The 17,548-nt window shown below is 45.0% G+C and overlaps 1 protein-coding gene across 2 annotated transcripts; it reads left to right on the forward strand.

The window, feature by feature from the left end:
• Nucleotides 1-9: 9 nt before the first annotated feature.
• CLCN6 (chloride voltage-gated channel 6) lies at nucleotides 10-16,566 on the forward strand. 2 transcript variants are annotated; one of them, XM_056508226.1, is made up of 23 exons: nucleotides 10-107; nucleotides 803-862; nucleotides 1,882-1,947; nucleotides 2,436-2,501; nucleotides 3,156-3,222; nucleotides 3,601-3,707; nucleotides 3,938-4,064; nucleotides 4,652-4,719; nucleotides 4,814-4,872; nucleotides 5,505-5,637; nucleotides 6,029-6,142; nucleotides 6,404-6,570; nucleotides 7,417-7,543; nucleotides 7,811-7,937; nucleotides 8,260-8,413; nucleotides 8,508-8,667; nucleotides 8,813-8,919; nucleotides 9,487-9,673; nucleotides 10,100-10,257; nucleotides 10,694-10,850; nucleotides 11,534-11,641; nucleotides 12,052-12,177; nucleotides 13,501-16,566. In XM_056508226.1, exons 1-23 carry the CDS (start codon nucleotides 30-32, stop codon nucleotides 13,579-13,581), a joined length of 2,604 nt encoding a protein of 867 aa, XP_056364201.1. In that variant the 5' UTR covers nucleotides 10-29; the 3' UTR covers nucleotides 13,582-16,566. The 2 variants fall into 2 exon arrangements, with proteins under 2 accessions (XP_056364201.1, XP_056364202.1); XM_056508227.1 differs by lacking the exon at nucleotides 3,601-3,707 and having other exon boundaries at nucleotides 20-107; nucleotides 3,156-3,209.
• Nucleotides 16,567-17,548: the final 982 nt, after the last annotated feature.

Raw genomic sequence — 17,548 nt, forward strand, 5'->3', positions numbered from 1 at the left:
GGCGGGCCGGGGCGGGGCGGCCGCGGAAGATGGCGCGGTGCGGGTGCGGGGCCCGGCTGTGCTGCTGCTGCTGCGGCGAGCGGGAGAGCCGCACCCCCGAGGAGCTGGTACGGCCATCGCCCCGCGCTCCCCCAGCTGCCCCTGATCCTCCATCCCTCCGCACCCGTGCGTGCTGGCGGAGCCCCCTCACCCCGCGTGTCCGCCCGGCTCCGCTCGGCTCTGGGGAGCGCCTGAGGGCGGGCGGGGAGCGGGGCTGTGGTGTTGGGCCCAGCGCCTCACGGCCCGGTGTCCGCACCTCGGGGTGCTGCTCATCCCAGTCTCAATCCGATGCTCGTTCCCGCCCGTTTCGCGGCCGGGCCTGGTGCTTCGCCGGCGGTGCTGTCCCTGTCCCGGCCCGCGTTCTTTGTCTGGGCCTCGTATCCCGGCCCATGAAGCCGCTGCCCCTCGCAGCTGTAAGGGGGAGTGATGCTGGCAGGGGCTCTCTCTGACTCCAGCCCTGCAGAGTGCCGTTTTCAAAATTGTTGTCCTATGCTCCCCTGTAACCTGTTGCTGTGAAGGAAACGGGATGTGGGTTAGGACTTTGCTGTCAGGATCTCCTATATAGAAGTGAAGTGTGTACGGGCTCTAAGGCAAAACTCTTTGGCATTACTGCGATGTAAGTGGGGGTCTCGTAATCCAAACACTCAATTTATAAGCAACAATGATATAGCACTTCTGTAATTTTGGCTTTGCTGCCAGTGTTCCTGAACAGCTGTAGATCCATTCATTCTGTCATGATTTTCCTCCTGCATTTGTTTTGCAGACGATCCTTGGAGAAACTCATGAAGAGGAGGATGAGATCCTTCCACGCAAAGACTATGAGGTGGGGAAATAACTAATAGCAACTTCTGATATTAATGTGATAAGACCTGCAGGCAAGTTTTGATCTGCTGGAGTTTGTAACAGGGCAGATACTCAATATGGATCATTAGTTTGCATTGGCATTAGCAGAAATACCAAGAGTTGCTTTGCATGCAAAGAACTGTTCCTTATCTTTGTATGTTTCTGGGATAAAGCCCTGTGGATAGGTTGAATGTCTGCTCTCAAGTCAGACTGCTATTGAGAAAAATTCGTTTTCAGAGTCTTGTGCATTTTCCCACTTCTTCAATTTGAGATTTACAGGCTCTGAAGGCCTTGCTTTCTGGTGACTGTGGAAAGCATCTATAGCTACTTGGTCACAGTTTCCTTTCTGCTGTCTTTGTTGTCATGCTGGTTCACAGCAGATATTCCCATATATCACATTCTGCTGCTTACAGGAGATGTTTGCTTTTTGCATCACTGTATGGTGGCCCTGAAGTATTTAAAGCAGTTGCTGTCAGTATGGGTGTCACCAGCCCAGTTACTGCTTGGCTTGAAAAGGTGAAGATACGGGTAGAGCAAGTGGAGTTTTGTGAGTGTGACTGTGAAACTATTGCTGTTAACTCCCTGCTGTGATAAACTGAATAATTGATGCTGTTCATCTGGAGTTCTAGCTAGTGTTCCTGTTGTAGTGAGAGGGTGAATATAAAGATCTAGTATTATCTCCTGCACTGTCAAAGTGGAGACACTTAAAACAGTCTAAAACTGTACAATGTGACTTCTCTATATAAAATCAGTTTTGCTTCTGTTTGTTTCACTGTCTCTCTCAGCTTGAGCAGTGAAATTGTTCTGTTCTTTCCCTTTGTGATTTTCAGGGTCTGACTGATCAAAATACTTAAGTTGTTTCCAGGAGTATTTTCTCCTACAAAATCTGCTGTGGGGGTAGTAATGACTTCTGTAGTCTTTAACAAGGTCTTCTAGATGTAATTTTTTTTCACAACATGTTGCAGCTGATTCTCCTAAATTGACCTTTTGGCATTTCAGAGCTTGGATTATGATCGCTGTATCAATGACCCATACTTGGAAATTTTGGAAAGCATGGACAACAAGGTAGGACCTTGTTCTTTCATGAGCTAAAATTGTGGAAATCATCCAGAGAAACTGTGGATTGGGAATGTTCAAAGCCTTTTTGGATGTGGCTTTGACCAGCCTGGAAGGAGAAGGCATTCCTGTCTGTGGCCAGGGGGGTGGAATGAGATGAGTCCCTTCCAAGCCAGATCATTCTGTGATTCTAAATATGTTCCACTGCAGGATGTTTTATGGTTTTTTTTTTTTCTTCTTTATGGCAGAAATTCTATGTGTTCTGGTTTCTCTATAACAAAAAAAAAAATATTGTGAAGATTATAGCTCCCAGCATCTCTTGTGACCCTCAGGTTTAAAGTGTGCAAGATGTTGAGTCTGTCAGTTGCCTATTTTCAGTTTGCTGTTGTCACAATCTTCTGGCTGATGAGCTGTGGAGCCTAAACCCACCTTCCATAAAATCCCTGTTTCTGTGTTGCTGTTATTTTACTTTTTTTTCCAATCCTCTTTCCAAACAGAAAGCCCAGAGATATGAAGCAGTGAAGTGGGTGCTGGTTTTTGCTATTGGAGTCTGTACAGGACTGGTAAGGATCATGCTGTTTGGGGAATTAGGAAAATTCAGGAGACTAAGCAGAAGTAATGGCTAAGGAATAAAGAAGAGGAAGCATTCTCTTTCATGGTGATGAGAGCTTAGTAAGTGGAGTTGTCTTTTGGGAATTATAGCATGTTGTTATAGACTGTTTTTCAAGAAGCCTTTTTTTCTTTCAGAACTTGATGGGTTTTCATTATAAAGTAGTCTGACAAATTCTTTAATTTGGCATGCAGGAAAACTTGTCCAAAGCAAACAACTTAATAAAAAAGGGTGGCAGTTTATGGCTGAATGTGAAAATGAGCTCAGCTGACTGTATGCCTCAATTAAATACCAGTCTTATTCTGTACCCTTAAGTATGTTGAGGTTGTTAAAAATACTGTAAAAATACAGAATAGTACTTTAATGGGTGCTAATCAGGTGCAGAATTGCATCTCTTCGGGAATAATTCTAGGATAGATCTGTCCCAGTGAGAGAGAAGGAAGAAATCTGAGTTTCCAAAGCTGCTTTACTCTGAATTATGCTTCTTTTGTCTTCTTCATTTTCTGTTCTCCCCTGTGTTCATATTTCTGGTAGGACTATCTAGAGGCTGGTGTTCATTATTTGTATGTAGAAATTCCTGATGGCAGTTCTGTCTTCTTTTTCCCAGGTGGGCCTCTTTGTGGATTTCTTTGTGCGGCTCTTTACCCAGCTCAAGTTTCAGGTGGTACAAAGCTGTATCTTTTACCTAGAGTCCAGTGACCTTTTTCTTTCTGTTCCCATGTTTTGCTCAGAGCAGCTGACTCTCACAATTCTGCCACTGGGCATGTTGTTCATGATTAAGCAAGTTTTTGTCTTGCTTATGTAATTCAGCCCTGGAAAGCAAGAAATGTTTCCAGTATCAGGTACATAAGCAGAAAGAATGAGTGGTTTCCCTTCCTCCTAATTCAGTGTTGAGCTTTGAAAAGGAAGCCTGGCTTTCTGACAGGTTTTGTTAGCTGCTCTGGCTGGATTAGGAAGCACAGATTTGGCTCTTGATGCCTGGGAGGCCCAGATATTACCAAGTGATTGTGTGTTGGTGTGGGGAATGCTGTTTTCCTTGACCATCCCTGCAGCGGTGGAGGAATGCACTGAGAAAGGCTGCCTTGCATTGTCCTTGCTGGAGCTGCTGGGATTCAACTTGACCTTTGTTTTTCTTGCCAGTCTTCTGGTCCTGATACAAGTAAGACTTCCATCCATTGCTGCTCCTTACACAACCTTCCTTTCTTCTCACACAGATCCTTGATATGAAATATCCTTGGTAGAAACACTTTCTGTCCCAAAACATCAAACCAGCTTCACAGTGCTATTTGATTTAGCTAAGCAGGGTCTCTTGGTCCCTTGCTCCCTGATGAGATGTTGTTGGTCAGGTATGAAATCAGTGCACCATAGCATCAGTGTTTCTTTCCACAGCCTGTAGCAGCTGGCTCAGGAATTCCTGAAATTAAGTGCTACCTCAATGGAGTGAAGGTTCCAGGGGTTGTGCGTCTGCGGACAGTGGTGTGCAAAGCTACAGGAGTGCTCTTCAGTGTGGCAGGAGGTAAGGAGAGCTCTGCTGTGTTCATCTTGCTGGGGGAAGGAGTCAGTGAAGGGGAAATAATGCTTTCTCTGATTACACAGGGCACAGAAGGCCCTGCCTTTTCAATAAAATAATTTTGGTGATTTGAAGCAGAGTCATGAGCCCTGAGTGCATTTAAAGAGTAGAGAATAAACAGAAGGATCAGGACTATCAGGGAAACAGGTGATTTTTTTTAAGTGGGTTAGTCAGATGTGACTCTTTGTGACAGAATCCAAGAGACAAACCTGAGAATGTTCCAGGACACATTGTCAGGAGCAGCCTGGAGGCAGCAGGGCAGAATAACCCAGAGAGTTCAGAGTCCTTGTAACAGTTGTTTTTCAATGATTTCACCCACTTGGAGTGCAGAATCTGTGGAATCTGTGCAAGTCTTCACAAACATTTGGGGTTGTTGAGGGAGTAGGAGGTGAGCACCTCCCGTGAGGAGCTGCAGGCTCAGCACAGAGAGCTGTGCCATGGCATGGGAGTGGTGAGCTGATCTGTTCTGGCTTTGTCAGCAAGGGAGGGTGATGGTGGGAAAGTGTGTTCCCTCATGAGCCCTTCTTTTCCAGGTCTTTTTGTCGGGAAGGAGGGTCCAATGATTCACAGTGGTGCTGTCGTGGGTGCTGGCTTGCCACAGGTTAGTTGCTGGCCTGAGTCACTGTGGTCAAGGCACTGTTTTGTAACAATAAGTTTCCCTCTCCTGTGTTTCTAAATCTTTACTTTGTTTATAGTTCCAGAGCATCTCTTTGAGGAAGATCCAGTTTAACTTTCCCTATTTCCGCAGTGACAGGTACTGTACCCAGGATGTGGAGGAGGGGAGAAGAAGGATGAGTGAGCAGACTTCCCTTGGAGGAGGGTGGAGGGCTGGGGTGAACCAGTCAGTTGTTTTATCAATTTCTTTCTGGTGTCCTGCAGTTTCATTCTGCAGCAAGACAACACCAGGATGTCACTTTCCAAGCTACTCCGGTCTTCATGTTCATGGATGCTCTCTTGAGCTGCTCAGCAGATCTCTACCCATTTCAAACCTTTAATGTGGATGGTTGAAAGCTCAGTTACTCACCCCTTATGATTAGGATGTACTTAAGAGAAAGCTAGGTCTCCTCAATGTGAACAAATTCTTGCCCTTTTGTCTCTGTAAGTCTTTCAAGTGATGCTGGAGTCCATGGTTTGGGGTGGTTCCTCACACACTGAGCAGTTGTGTAGTACCAGGATTCTGCTCTGTATTTGTGCTCTACAGAAAGAGCACAGTGCTGCAGCTTAATAAACAAATGGCAGTGTCTGCCATGGCCAGCTTTGCTCCCAACTCTCATTGCTGAATCCTTGGGATATATCCATAAATGGGGATAATCTCTTACTTTGCAGAACCTAAGATCTCCAGAATGCTAATTTGCTAAACTGAGGTTGTTTTTCTCTTCATTTCAGGGATAAAAGGGATTTTGTATCTGCTGGAGCAGCTGCAGGGGTTGCAGCTGCTTTTGGAGCCCCAATTGGAGGCACTCTTTTTAGTTTGGAAGAAGGTTCCTCCTTCTGGAACCAGGGACTTACATGGAAAGTGGTGAGTGATGATTCTGACTCTGTGATCCTTCGTTGAGAAGAGGGCTCCCCTTGGTAGGGTTTTTCCATGAAGGCATTCAGATTATCCTGTCTCTTCCTGAGCTCTCTTGGCAGGAGGGAGGTTGCCTGCTCTGTCAGTGTTCCAGAGCTACTACAGATCAAGGGCAGAGATGAGCCTGGTATTATCTGGAGCTGTGGAAAAGCTCTAGGCAGCAGATTTAGTGTACCTGGGAGAGAGGGCTTTTCTGCCTGGGCTCTCTGCAGTTTGATCCTTTCCATAGTCCATAGTTCCTTTCCCCAGGCATGAGTTTCAAGGAAGAACTGACTGTGGCAATCTTAATTTTGGGAACCTTTGCTTCACCCTTGTTTTTTTTTTTCCCCTACTTCCACAGCTTTTCTGTTCCATGGCTGCCACCTTCACCCTAAATTTTTTCCGCTCTGGGATTCAGTTTGGAAGCTGGGGGTCTTTCCAGCTCCCTGGGCTGCTGAACTTTGGGGAGTTTAAGGTAAGATTTATTGTTATTTCTCCCCTCTCCAGTCTCTTGTTAGTCCTGTGCTTCTGTCTGTTAGTTTGGAGGTTTCTTTTGACACATGCTTGTATTTCAGTGGAAGGCACTTGATACTTAGCTGTGATACATTGATACCCTCAGACAGAATTGTTCCCTTTAATCTTAGCTACTCAAAATCTCTAGATACGGAAATAGAAGTGTTGGTAGGAAATTGCAGCAACTACTGTAATGCTTTTTTTTTTATACTTTTCTGTACAGTGCTCTGAGTCTGATAAGAAATGCCACCTCTGGACAGCTGTGGACTTGGGCTTCTTCATTCTGATGGGGATTGTAGGAGGCCTTCTTGGAGCCACCTTTAACTGCCTGAACAAGAGACTTGCCAAGTACCGCATGCGCAATGTGCATCCCAAGCCAAAGCTGGTCAGGTATGTGCTCTCTTGTTTGTTCAGGGATCTCTGCTCCCAAATCAAAAGCATCAGTCTAGAAGACCCTGTGAATAGGATTGGAGGAAATCCTAGACTGGTTATTTTAAAAACCGCAAAATGAAGCCTTTATAGAACTATAAGTGAGCACCAGAAACCAAATGTTACAGTCCCTGTAATTTTTTGATAACTTTGATGGTATAGAGAGAATTGCAATCCTTCTTATAAGGGCAGTGTAGGGAGCTCTTTATCATAAAGGCTGAACAAACCAGAGCTTTGTCTCCATGCAGGATTTTTTTGTGTCCTTGTCCAAACTGATGTGGAAGGATCTCACTTTTTAAAATAATGTTGGTTAAGAAAATCCACAATATCTGTGTTATTTAGAGAGGGAACTTCTGTGTTATTCTGAAAGTAGCTGTTTGTTAGCTCTAGACAGCTCCTAAACACAAAGCTCAGATTTAAAAAGAAGTGCATTTCAGCAGTTAGAAAAGAGATTGAGACTCTGCATCACCCTTCCCAGTGCTATCTACCCTTTTACCCTGTAAGGATGTACAGAACATTCTTTCCATGTGAACAGCCTTATTATTGAACCCTGGGGCTTTTCATGTGTGACAGCTGTGTATTCTCTGGGCAGAAATAACTTCTTTTTGGGGCAAGCAGTTAAAAAGGGCACCTAAGGCAGTCCCTGGGAGCCAAGTCATAATTCAACTTGATTTGCAGCGTCCTTTGTTCTGATGCTAAGCTATGGTGACTGCTGCTTTTTGCAGCCTTATCAAAGTCATTTGCAGAGCTGGGACTAGGTTACAGTGCTGACTGTGGCTTCAGTGTATGGTTTCTGTTGTCTTTCAGAGTCCTGGAGAGCTTGCTTGTGTCGTTGACCACCACCGTCGTGGTCTTTGTGGCCTCCATGGTTCTGGGGGAGTGCCGGCAGATGTCTTCCAGCAGGCACAGTGGCAATGACACCCTGAGCCTGCAGGTGAGGGATTCCTATGTGATTATATTCCCTGTCACATTGTTCACCCTGCAGAGCAGCATAGCCAGGTAATGAGCTTTTTTACTGATAAGAACTGCAGTGAGTCAGGGAGCCCATTGATGTTGTAGGCCCCATATCTACTATTGATGTTTAATCTGAATTTTCCAAGGCATGGCTGACAGTAACAGAAGTGTTATTCCCATTCTGCCCAAAGGCTAATGTAGGAGACAGTAAATTCTAACCTTTTGTGTCTTTTGTGTCCTGCATTAGGATGTATCAGAGGATGTGAATTCAAGCATCAAAACTTTTTTTTGCCCAAATGAAACGTATAATGACATGGCCACGCTTTTCTTCAACCCTCAGGAGTCAGCTATCCTGCAGCTCTTCCACCAGGAAGGTGAGTAGTTAGGAGACTGCCTCATCCCACACTTAAGCTTCAGAGCTTCTTCTTAGCTGGAACAGCACCACAGGGCTAGGAGCATCTTCAGGCCTTTATGGCTTGGAAGGACTGCTAGTACAACTGGTGAATGTCTCCTTAATGGGAAGAAAGGCCTGCTTTTCCTCTCTTTTCACTTACTCATTGTCTGCATGTGTGTTTGGATTGGGAGACTCAGTAGCTGTTGTGAGATGAGCCTGCTGTGAGCTGAGGGGTGGATGGTGCATGACTCTATCTTAGACAGACCTGTGCCTCTTTAGTCATAATTCTTCTTGTGTTGCAGGTACTTTCAGCCCAGTCACCCTATCCCTGTTCTTCCTTCTCTATTTCTTACTCTCCTGCTGGACATATGGGATCTCTGTGCCCAGTGGTCTGTTTGTACCATCACTGCTTTGTGGGGCTGCCTTCGGACGCCTGGTCGCCAACCTCCTCAAAAGGTGCATCAAGTGTGTGTGTGAGGGATGTGCTGCAGGTGCACCATGAGCCCTCTGGCAGCCTTTCCTGACCTGAGGGCTCTGTGCTTTGCTCTAGTTACATCGGCCTCGATCACATCTACTCAGGAACCTTTGCACTGATCGGGGCAGCAGCGTTCCTGGGAGGAGTGGTCCGCATGACCATCAGCCTGACCGTCATCCTCATCGAGTCCACCAACGAGATCACCTATGGGCTCCCCATAATGATCACCCTCATGGTGAGTGCAGGGCCTTAGCTCTGCCTTTCTGCAGCCTGCTTGAACATGTGCTGGCCCAGAATCTTTGTTACTTTCAGGGCTTTCATAAGCCAAGGTGTCTCATACTTGGAACAACTACTCAATAGATCTTGTGTTTGCTATGCAGGTAGCCAAGTGGACAGGAGACTTTTTCAACAAAGGCATCTATGACATCCATGTGAACTTGCGAGGAGTGCCTCTTCTGGAGTGGGAAACTGGGGTGGAAATGGATAAGTAAGGCTGCTTTCTTGGCCAGGCTGTGGGTTAGAGTTTGTGGTGGGGATTCTTGCTCAGAAATGCAGGAGGATGATGATGCTTCTCCAACAAACCTAGTTGCTCTGAGGAGCAGCTGTGAGGGCTGTGAAAGGACTTGTGCACCAGACCTTCAGTTGGAAAGAGATACTGAAGCAGTTTCTGAGGGGGTGGATGGATGAAAATCTGCTGGGTGGATTTGGGAGGTTCAGCAAGAACTTTGTGAAAACATTCCATTGGACTTTGCTTCTTGTAGAATGTCATCTTCTTCCCACCTGTTGTCTCTTCCCAGTAGTGTTTAGAAACTTTATTATAAGTTAGAACATTCTACATTTCCTCTAGTGCATCATTGTTACAATGTTTTGTTATTAAAAAAGAAATTAAAACACTGGTAGCACAGTGAAGGTGAGCACACAGGCAAAAGGAGCTAGCAGAACTTAACTGCAGCAGGATCTTGTTTAGAGACTGGTTTGTTTCCTTGTTTGTTCATCACTAGGCTTCTGTCACTGATGTGATGCATGCATCAATCTTGGATTTCTGTTTCTTCAGACTACGAGCCAGTGACATCATGGAGCCCAACCTGACGTACGTGTACCCGCACACCCGGATCCAGTCCCTTGTCAGCATCCTGCGCACGACTGTCCATCATGCCTTCCCTGTGGTGACAGAGAATCGGGGCAATGAGAGGGAGTTCATGAAGGGAAATCAACTGATAAGTAACAACATCAAATTCAAGGTAAACAGTTGCTTGTTTGATAGGTCAAAGAGTAGAGAGCTTTGTTTTGCATACAGAATGGCCTTGCTTTAGTTATTTAGGCTTTTGGGCAGAATTCAGGTCAGAGATAAGCACCTACTGTAATACAAAATTTTTAAGCACTCCATTTCATTCCATTCCATTCTCTGAGTAGTTGTAGAGACAAAGGAGCAGGTTGCATTCCTGGAGGCAAAAGTTAGGAGGACAAAGTAATCTGTTTAGCATAGACATGGAAACCTTTGGATTTGTTACTCAGTTGCACAGTCCTATTGGTATTCTTGCAAGTCCTGAAGCAGCAGTGGCTAATGAAATGTTATGTAGCACAAATCTATCATTTAGTAGTTCATAGTCACTCTTGGATAACTTGACTTGCTTAGTGAGTATCTGGAAATGGTTTGTTGCATCCAGAAATCCAGCATTCTCACCCGAGCTGGAGAGCAGCGCAAGCGTAGCCAGTCCATGAAGTCCTACCCTTCAAGTGAGCTGCGTAACATGTGTGACGAGCACATAGCAACAGAGGAGCCTCCCGAAAAGGAGGATCTGCTGCAGCAGATGCTGGAGAGAAGGTGAGCTCTTGGTAGGCACAAATGTATGGAAACAGGATTTTTCCATGTGTTGAGATGTGTTGTAATGAATGTTTCATACAGACTCTGTTATTGCATATGTCAGCAGAAACAGTGCTGTATCCATGTTTTAGAAGTGATTTGTCAGGTCTGAGGAGCCAATGCTGTGGCTCACACCTGTGACCAAGCCCCAGGCAAGTGGGTTGATTATGTCCAACTTCTCACATTTCTTTCAAACTTCCTGGAGAGGATGGAGTACCTGGGAAGATCTCTGTAGAAATCAATGTCTTCTTGTCTGCAAAAATGTGAGAGCTCTAGAAAGCTCAATTATCCCAGCTAATGACCAGGAGGAGGTTGCAAAGAACTGAGAACTGAACTAGCTGCTCTTTTGGGAGGTGGGGTACGTAAAGCTTTAACATGTGGTGTTAAATCTTTACAGATACACTCCTTACCCCAACCTGTACCCTGACCAGTCTCCCAGTGAGGAGTGGACCATGGAGGAGCGCTTCAGACCCCTGACCTTCCATGGCTTGATCCTGCGCTCACAGCTGGTCACCCTTCTTGACCGTGGGGTTTGCTACTCCGAGAGCCAGTCGGTGAGTCCTCTGTTCAGGAGCTGCAGCAGAGACATCCCTGCCTTCTCAGCTGAGGAGCCTGGGAGCAATATTCATGGGCTGCCAAAAAAAATATATCTGTTTTTACACTTTAACGGGATGCTTGCGTGTTTTAAAAGTTGCAGACAGATAATGTGAATTCTCCCTTGCAACTCTTAGAGTAAAGGAATTGAAAATATCCCCAGGAAAAAGACAGCCACTGTTTAAAAAGTAATCCAACAGATGTGTTTGTTGCATAAAGATAAGGAGAATATATGATATAAGACTTAAAGATATGCAGAACTGGAGAATAGAGAGCAGATATTAAATGCAAATAGAGCACCCAGCAGTATGTACTGTGTATTGAGGTCTTAGTAGAACAATGTCAGCTGTGTCACTGAGACCAGTGAGAGTATCTGAAGCCCAGCTCCCACAGGTCTGATTTCCTGCTGGCCTCCAGTGTCGATTACAGATTGTCTGAGGTTAGGGAGCAGGTCCATTCTCTATCAGCTAAAGGCCTGCATAGGTTTGGGTAACAGCACCTCTGCAGAAGGTGGATGTGTGGGTGTGGGAGCAGAAGGAGATCTGGGGGGCAGTTAAGGGGCATGGTTAGCTGTGCTTCTTGCAGCCCCTGTGTTGTCTGGAATGGTGACACTTGGGTTCAGTGGGATTTCTTTTAATTGCAGAGTGCGAGTCAGCCCCGTCTGTCCCATGCAGAGATGTCAGAGGATTATCCCCGCTACCCAGATATCCATGATCTGGACCTGACATTGCTCAACCCTCGTATGATAGTGGTAAGATATGCATTGCAGTGTGGCAGTGTCTCCTGATACATATTTACATACATATTGTCCAAAGCCTTTATAAAACATTGAAAGCATGTTTAATACATTCTTTGGTGCAGTGGCAAACATCTCATGCTCCTCAAGCACTCAGCCTTCTCTGCATGTAGAAATCCCCTGCTATGAGGTAACCATGTCCATTGGTGCTTTACTTCTAGAATAAGGTGTTTCCTGTCCAATTTAACTTCTCAACAAACCAAACCAAACTAATGCCATATTTGCACAGAAATAGAAGATGACCACAGTATAATACTCTGTCTGGGCACCAGTGCAATGGAGGACTTGTAGGAATTGCTTGTTAGTGATTCCCAGAGGCAGTGAAAATGCTTCTTGTAAATAACATGATTGTTTTTCATTCTTAGGATGTCACCCCATACATGAACCCATCACCCTTTACTGTCTCCCCAAATACTCATGTGTCACAAGTCTTCAACCTGTTCAGGACAATGGGACTCAGGCATTTACCCGTTGTGAATGCAGTTGGAGAGGTGAGTCCTTGTCTTGTCTTAGCTGAGCAAAAAAGCCACAGTATTTGTACAACATTTCCCATCTTTGGGACAATTAAGATCTCTTTTAACATCAAACAGAAAAGAGATCAGAATGTGATTTTTTTAGGGTCCTAAAGGCTTGATTACTGTGACTTTGTTGCCATCTTTTGTGTCCTAGCCTGCTTCCCCCTTACCTGCAGAGAGCAGGACATGCATCTCTCCCATCTCAGGTGTGCAGCCTGTAGAAGCTCTTCATTTTTGTATCTGTTGAGAGCCTTGAGCTCATCAGAGGCCACTAATTTTCCTTTCCTTTCACAGCTTTATTCAAGGCCAAGAGCAAAATTTCCTATATGCTGGGGCAAGATGTTTTGCTGTAGGAAGGGAGTTGTATTCTGTTCCTAGTCACAGGAGCAGCAAAGTAAGGCAGTGTTTAAATGATCTGTGCTTGACTCAATGGCCTTGTCTCTTTGCTGTCTACAGTGCTTAGGAACAGTCAGTAGATGTCAGCAACCTCCTATAACCACAGTGAGAAACTGTTTCCCTTAAACCTGACCTGGTCTGTGTGAGGCAGCACTGCTTCTGCTGCCTCAAGGTTCCCCATAGTTAGACTGCAGGGCCTGTGAGTTGCAAACAAGAGATATTGGCTTGTTCCATTTTAGTACAAGATGCTCTTGAAGTACTAGGCAGCAGCCTAGTTCTAAACTGTTTCTGTGTGTAAAATCAGTGAGATGTTTCACCAGCTGAAATGTGTGGTTTGACTGCATCCACAGCAGGCTGGGAGAGGGTCACTTTTGTCACCTGCCAGTGTGCAGTAACCTCTTAGCTAGTCTTGACAATTTCTCTGTTTTGGCCTTTAGAGCTTTCTTGAATGTGTCTAATGGGAGCTATCTGAAGTCATGCCATGTGGAATACCAGAAATGTCTTGAATGAAGCCCTAAAAGACAGCTTTGTTATTTCCAGTTGAAGTTTTTACTTCCCACATTTTAAGGATTTTACATCCTTATGCCATCTGACTTGGAAAGGATTTCCCTTCCTAGGCAGGGAGTCCTGCTGGTGCCAGACATCACAGCAATGGTTAAGCTGTTTGTTTGGTGTAGTTAAATCAGCATTCTTGCCTGGAGAGTAAGTGTTGGCAGAGGGATGCACATTGTTTCTATGAATTTCAACTTGAATCCACTCTAACTCAGCATTGATCAAGAGCTGCTTCCAGGTTGCCTGTTTATGGGGTGTTGAAAAGAACAACCACTTTATTATGGATGTCTCATAGTGGCACACCTCTGAAAATTACTTGTGTCTTTTCTTTCTCTTTTCTTCCTCTTCAAGGTTGTTGGGATAATCACTCGGCACAACCTGACCCATGAATTCCTGCAGGCAAGACTGAGGCAGCACTATCAGACCATCTGATGGCCCTGCCCTCTGTCAGTGTGGCTTCCTCCCTCCTCCAAGCCTGCACACATGCTCGTGTTCTGCTGGGGCCACACAAAGGCCCAGGTCCTGCCCTTTGGCTTCTCACATGCATATCAAGCCTGGGGAACTGGAAAACATCTTGCTAGCCAGAGAATTAGAGGAGCTGCCTGAGCCCAGAGCTGTTGATTAGCCTCAGGCACTTGGTTTGACAACTCTTGATCCAGGTGTTTTCTTCCCCTGTCCCCAGTTATCTCCTTCCATCAGATGTTGTCCTGACACTACGTGTTCTGCCATTTTGTTTAGGGGTTTTCCAAAGAACTGGAAAAAAGAACCATTTCTCTCCACTGTGTCCTGGGCAAAGAATTGCAACATCTTTCCCTTCCTCCTGTATGATTCCCTTTTCCTCTTCCTCCCTTGTTCCTGCAACTGTTGCCTTATTTGTGTGAGAAGGGGGTTGCTGAGAGGAGATACTGAAGTTTGCAGATATCAAATAGCTGCTCTGGAGGATGGTTTCTTGCAAAGCCAGTATTAAAAAATCCAGCATTTTGGGAATATACCTTTGCAAGTGTTCCCCTTTGGCCATGTTTTTCACTCTGGCTTCATTTGTCTTAATTTCTCTCCTTCTTTCAGGAGGAAATGTTTCTGCTGTAATGTTTTTGACAGCAGGTGACTTTTGAGAGCAGCTCAGCAGATTTGGAGTTCAAAATGGTTACATTTCAGATACTGTTTGGGTTTATAAATATTTAATACATTTGCACAGCATCTCAAGGAAGGGAGAGCTCTTTCCTGTTAGCTGTTGCTGTTTATTTCCCTGTAAGAGACTCTTCAAAGATACTTGGTGGCACTCCACTTTGACATTCCTACATTTCTTTGCAATTGTAGGCACTTTGTCCTTGCACTGCTCAAACAATGAGAGCCTGGGGCACCTTTCCAGGTGGAGTCAGAGACCAAGGAATTCCACATCCTCAGAGCATGGAGAAATGTTGCTTTCTGGAGGCAAATAGAGCTGATGGTCTCTGGGCTTGGTGGAATTATCTCTGTGTCATGAGAGGAGCTGCTGTAGTTTCAGACTGCTATGAGGAGGGATACTTAGTGCTGCTGACTAAGGCAGGATCTCCTGCAGGTTATATGTGGGGCTGTCTGTGCTCTAAAAACACTTGGGATAATGTTTGTAACTGCAGCAATCTGTGAGGGTAAAATCAGCACTTAGGAGCCAGTTGCAGCCAGTTCAGTGCTTTAGCAGGTACCATCCTGGCCAGCACCTGTATTGTTCCAGCAGGCACCTGCCCTCCTGAGTTCTCTGTGCAGATAACCCTCAGTGGGAAGCCAGAGCTGTGCCTCAGGGACTGCAGAGCTGATTGGCTTGATAAAGCACAGAGCATTCTCTTAGCCAAGATACATGGGGAATGTACTCCAGAAAAGCTACACAGCCTCTGAGCCCTCCAGTTAACCTGTTGTCTGCCATAAGGAGCTGGCTAGGTGGGAACTGGGGCAGAAGAAAGGCAGACTTTGTTGATTTTCTGTATTTTCTTAGATCATTGAAGTTGGCATCAGCTAATGCTCTTGATTTGCTAGTTCTTTTCCTGTAAGTAGAGTAAGGATGTTTGTTCTGTCTGGATAGTCTCTGCAGGTGTTGTCCAAAATGCCTGTGTTCCCTGAGCCCTGGTCTTCACTGAGCTATCCCAGGAAACTTCCAGTGCCCATTTGCACTCCCTGAAGCTGGACTCTAGGCTTGAATATACTTATGTTAGGCTACCTTTCATTCAAAGGATCTGTGCTCCTGGGTAGTTATGAATCACAGAAATCCTGTTTTTGTGGGATTTCAGATCACTCATGAGGAATTGGCAATCCTGTACTGTTAGAACACCTGTCAAGAATGTCCTGTGTCTCCCCCAAATGTTTTTCCTCTTGCTCATGTTGAATGAGTGTGTGTGGAGGGGAAGGTTCCTTCTCCTCCTGCACATGAATAAGGCTCCTTAGGTTGTTTGCCTTGAGCTGGTCCTGATTTATTTCTGTACACAAACAGCAGGGTATTTTGCTGCAGGATGTCTTTGTCATTGCTGCTGAGGGTAGGGTTGGGCAATCCAGACAAGTCAGGCTGGAGAATCTTGTCCAGGTTTCTCTGGGCACAGGATGCTTCCCTATGAGAAGCACTTTGCCTTCAACCTGTTGGCAGCACTGTCTGCTCTGCCTGGGCATCTTATTCAAATGTTTCAGCTAGAAAACACACCCTTTCATTCTTTCAGTAAAGAAGTTTTCAATGAGGATGGTGGGTGACCCTGTCAGCTGCTTTAAAGGGAAATCTCAGCATGCAGTTACTGTTCTGTAGCCTGCATTAAAGGAATTACAAGTACAGCTGACATGGGAAGATGCAGCATTTCCCTTGTGATGAGGACTGATGCCAAGGGGCTTGTGTTGAATCAGTCTTGTTCTCACACTTTGGTTACTTAATTCCTTTCTTACACTTACTGCTTCTACCGTGGCTCTGGTTGCTAGGTGATTTAGCAGAAACTTAACTCTAACACCGGTGCCTGTAACATTTTAACAGAGCAACACTAAGGGAAAAATAACCCAGAATTGGATTGGTTCTGGTGGCAAGGTTAGGGGGTTAGTCTGGGGCCTTCTCCCTTGCCTCGTGGTTTCCTGTGCAGTGTTAATTATGCAGTTTTGAATTATTAATTACTGTGAACAATTCCAGTAGTAGCAACTTACTTTCCATTTTTTTTTTTTTCCTTTTTGCACTGTTTTTTGTTATGAAATGATGTAAGCTAATTCCATGGTGTGTGTATATAAATTGTATTTTTTTTAAATTTGTATGAGTATATTTTTATTTGAACTATGGCACTTGGGAAGTATTCATGTAGCTGTAACATGTCTGAGAGTAAAATGTTTGTGTGTCTCCTGCAGCACTTTCAAAGCCTTTTGATGTTTCTAGTATTGTTTTATTTTTGCCCTTTATGATAATAAAACTGGTAGAACATGGCAGCATCCAAGAGCATGATTTGAGGTAGTTGAGTAGTTGCTATTTATGAGCTGTTTGGATCTAACAGTTGGTACAGAATATGCTCTTAGGCTAGGCAGAGAGGATTGGCTGTGATCCATTAGGTTGTGACCACTGCAGTTCCACATTCTCACAATAGCTGTTTCAAAGGAGGGAATTGCTATATTTAATAAGGAGCTAAATTGTGCACCTTGTGCTACTTTTCTTACCTGAGCACTCACCTTCCTCCCAGTCACTTAGTGAATGAGTTTAGACTCCAGTGTGGCACCTCTTGTTTTACAGTTGTCTTCTCCAGGGTGTGAAAGATCTTAATTTCATCTTTAATGTTTATTTAGTTTGTGGCTATCTTTTCTACTTTGTCCTGCTATCTGCCTTACAGAAAAGAATTCGTGACAATTTTTGACCTTTTATCACATGCTTACAGGTCAAAAAAAATATAAGTACAGTCTTTGAGCACTGTAGAAATACCTGACCCAAAAAGCTCACTGTCCTTCCATGTTTCTATGCATCAGAGGGCTGTGTTGTACAGGATGCACATAGTAGCTCTCTGAGGCACTCTAGCACAGAGTTAGCCAGCAGCTTGTCTGGCTCCTTCCCTCTGGCTCTCCCTTGTTGGGTGTGTAATGCCAGGAAAAGCCTGAGATAAGTAAAACCATCTCTTGGGAAGGAATGGCAGAAAATTGATTTGAGGAGCTAAAGAAGTTGCACAGAAGTCCTAACTAAGCAAGGAATAGGAAGGATCCCCTAGCAGGGGTGGGAAGGAGTCATCAGGAGAAAGGACTGGGGGAACTGCTTCAGCTCTGTGCTGCCTTTGGTTGTAAATGCAGGAAGTTAGGAGGGAATAGGAGAGGTTTGTAGACTCCTTGAATCCTATAAACTCTTAGCTTTATAGACTCCTTGAATCCAACCATGTGTCACTGCTCTGTAACAATACACTGGGGCTCTAGCAGAAAAGAAATAAGT

The sequence above is a fragment of the Oenanthe melanoleuca genome, chromosome 21 (assembly GCF_029582105.1).
Source record: "Oenanthe melanoleuca isolate GR-GAL-2019-014 chromosome 21, OMel1.0, whole genome shotgun sequence".
Classification (NCBI taxonomy): domain Eukaryota; kingdom Metazoa; phylum Chordata; class Aves; order Passeriformes; family Muscicapidae; genus Oenanthe; species Oenanthe melanoleuca.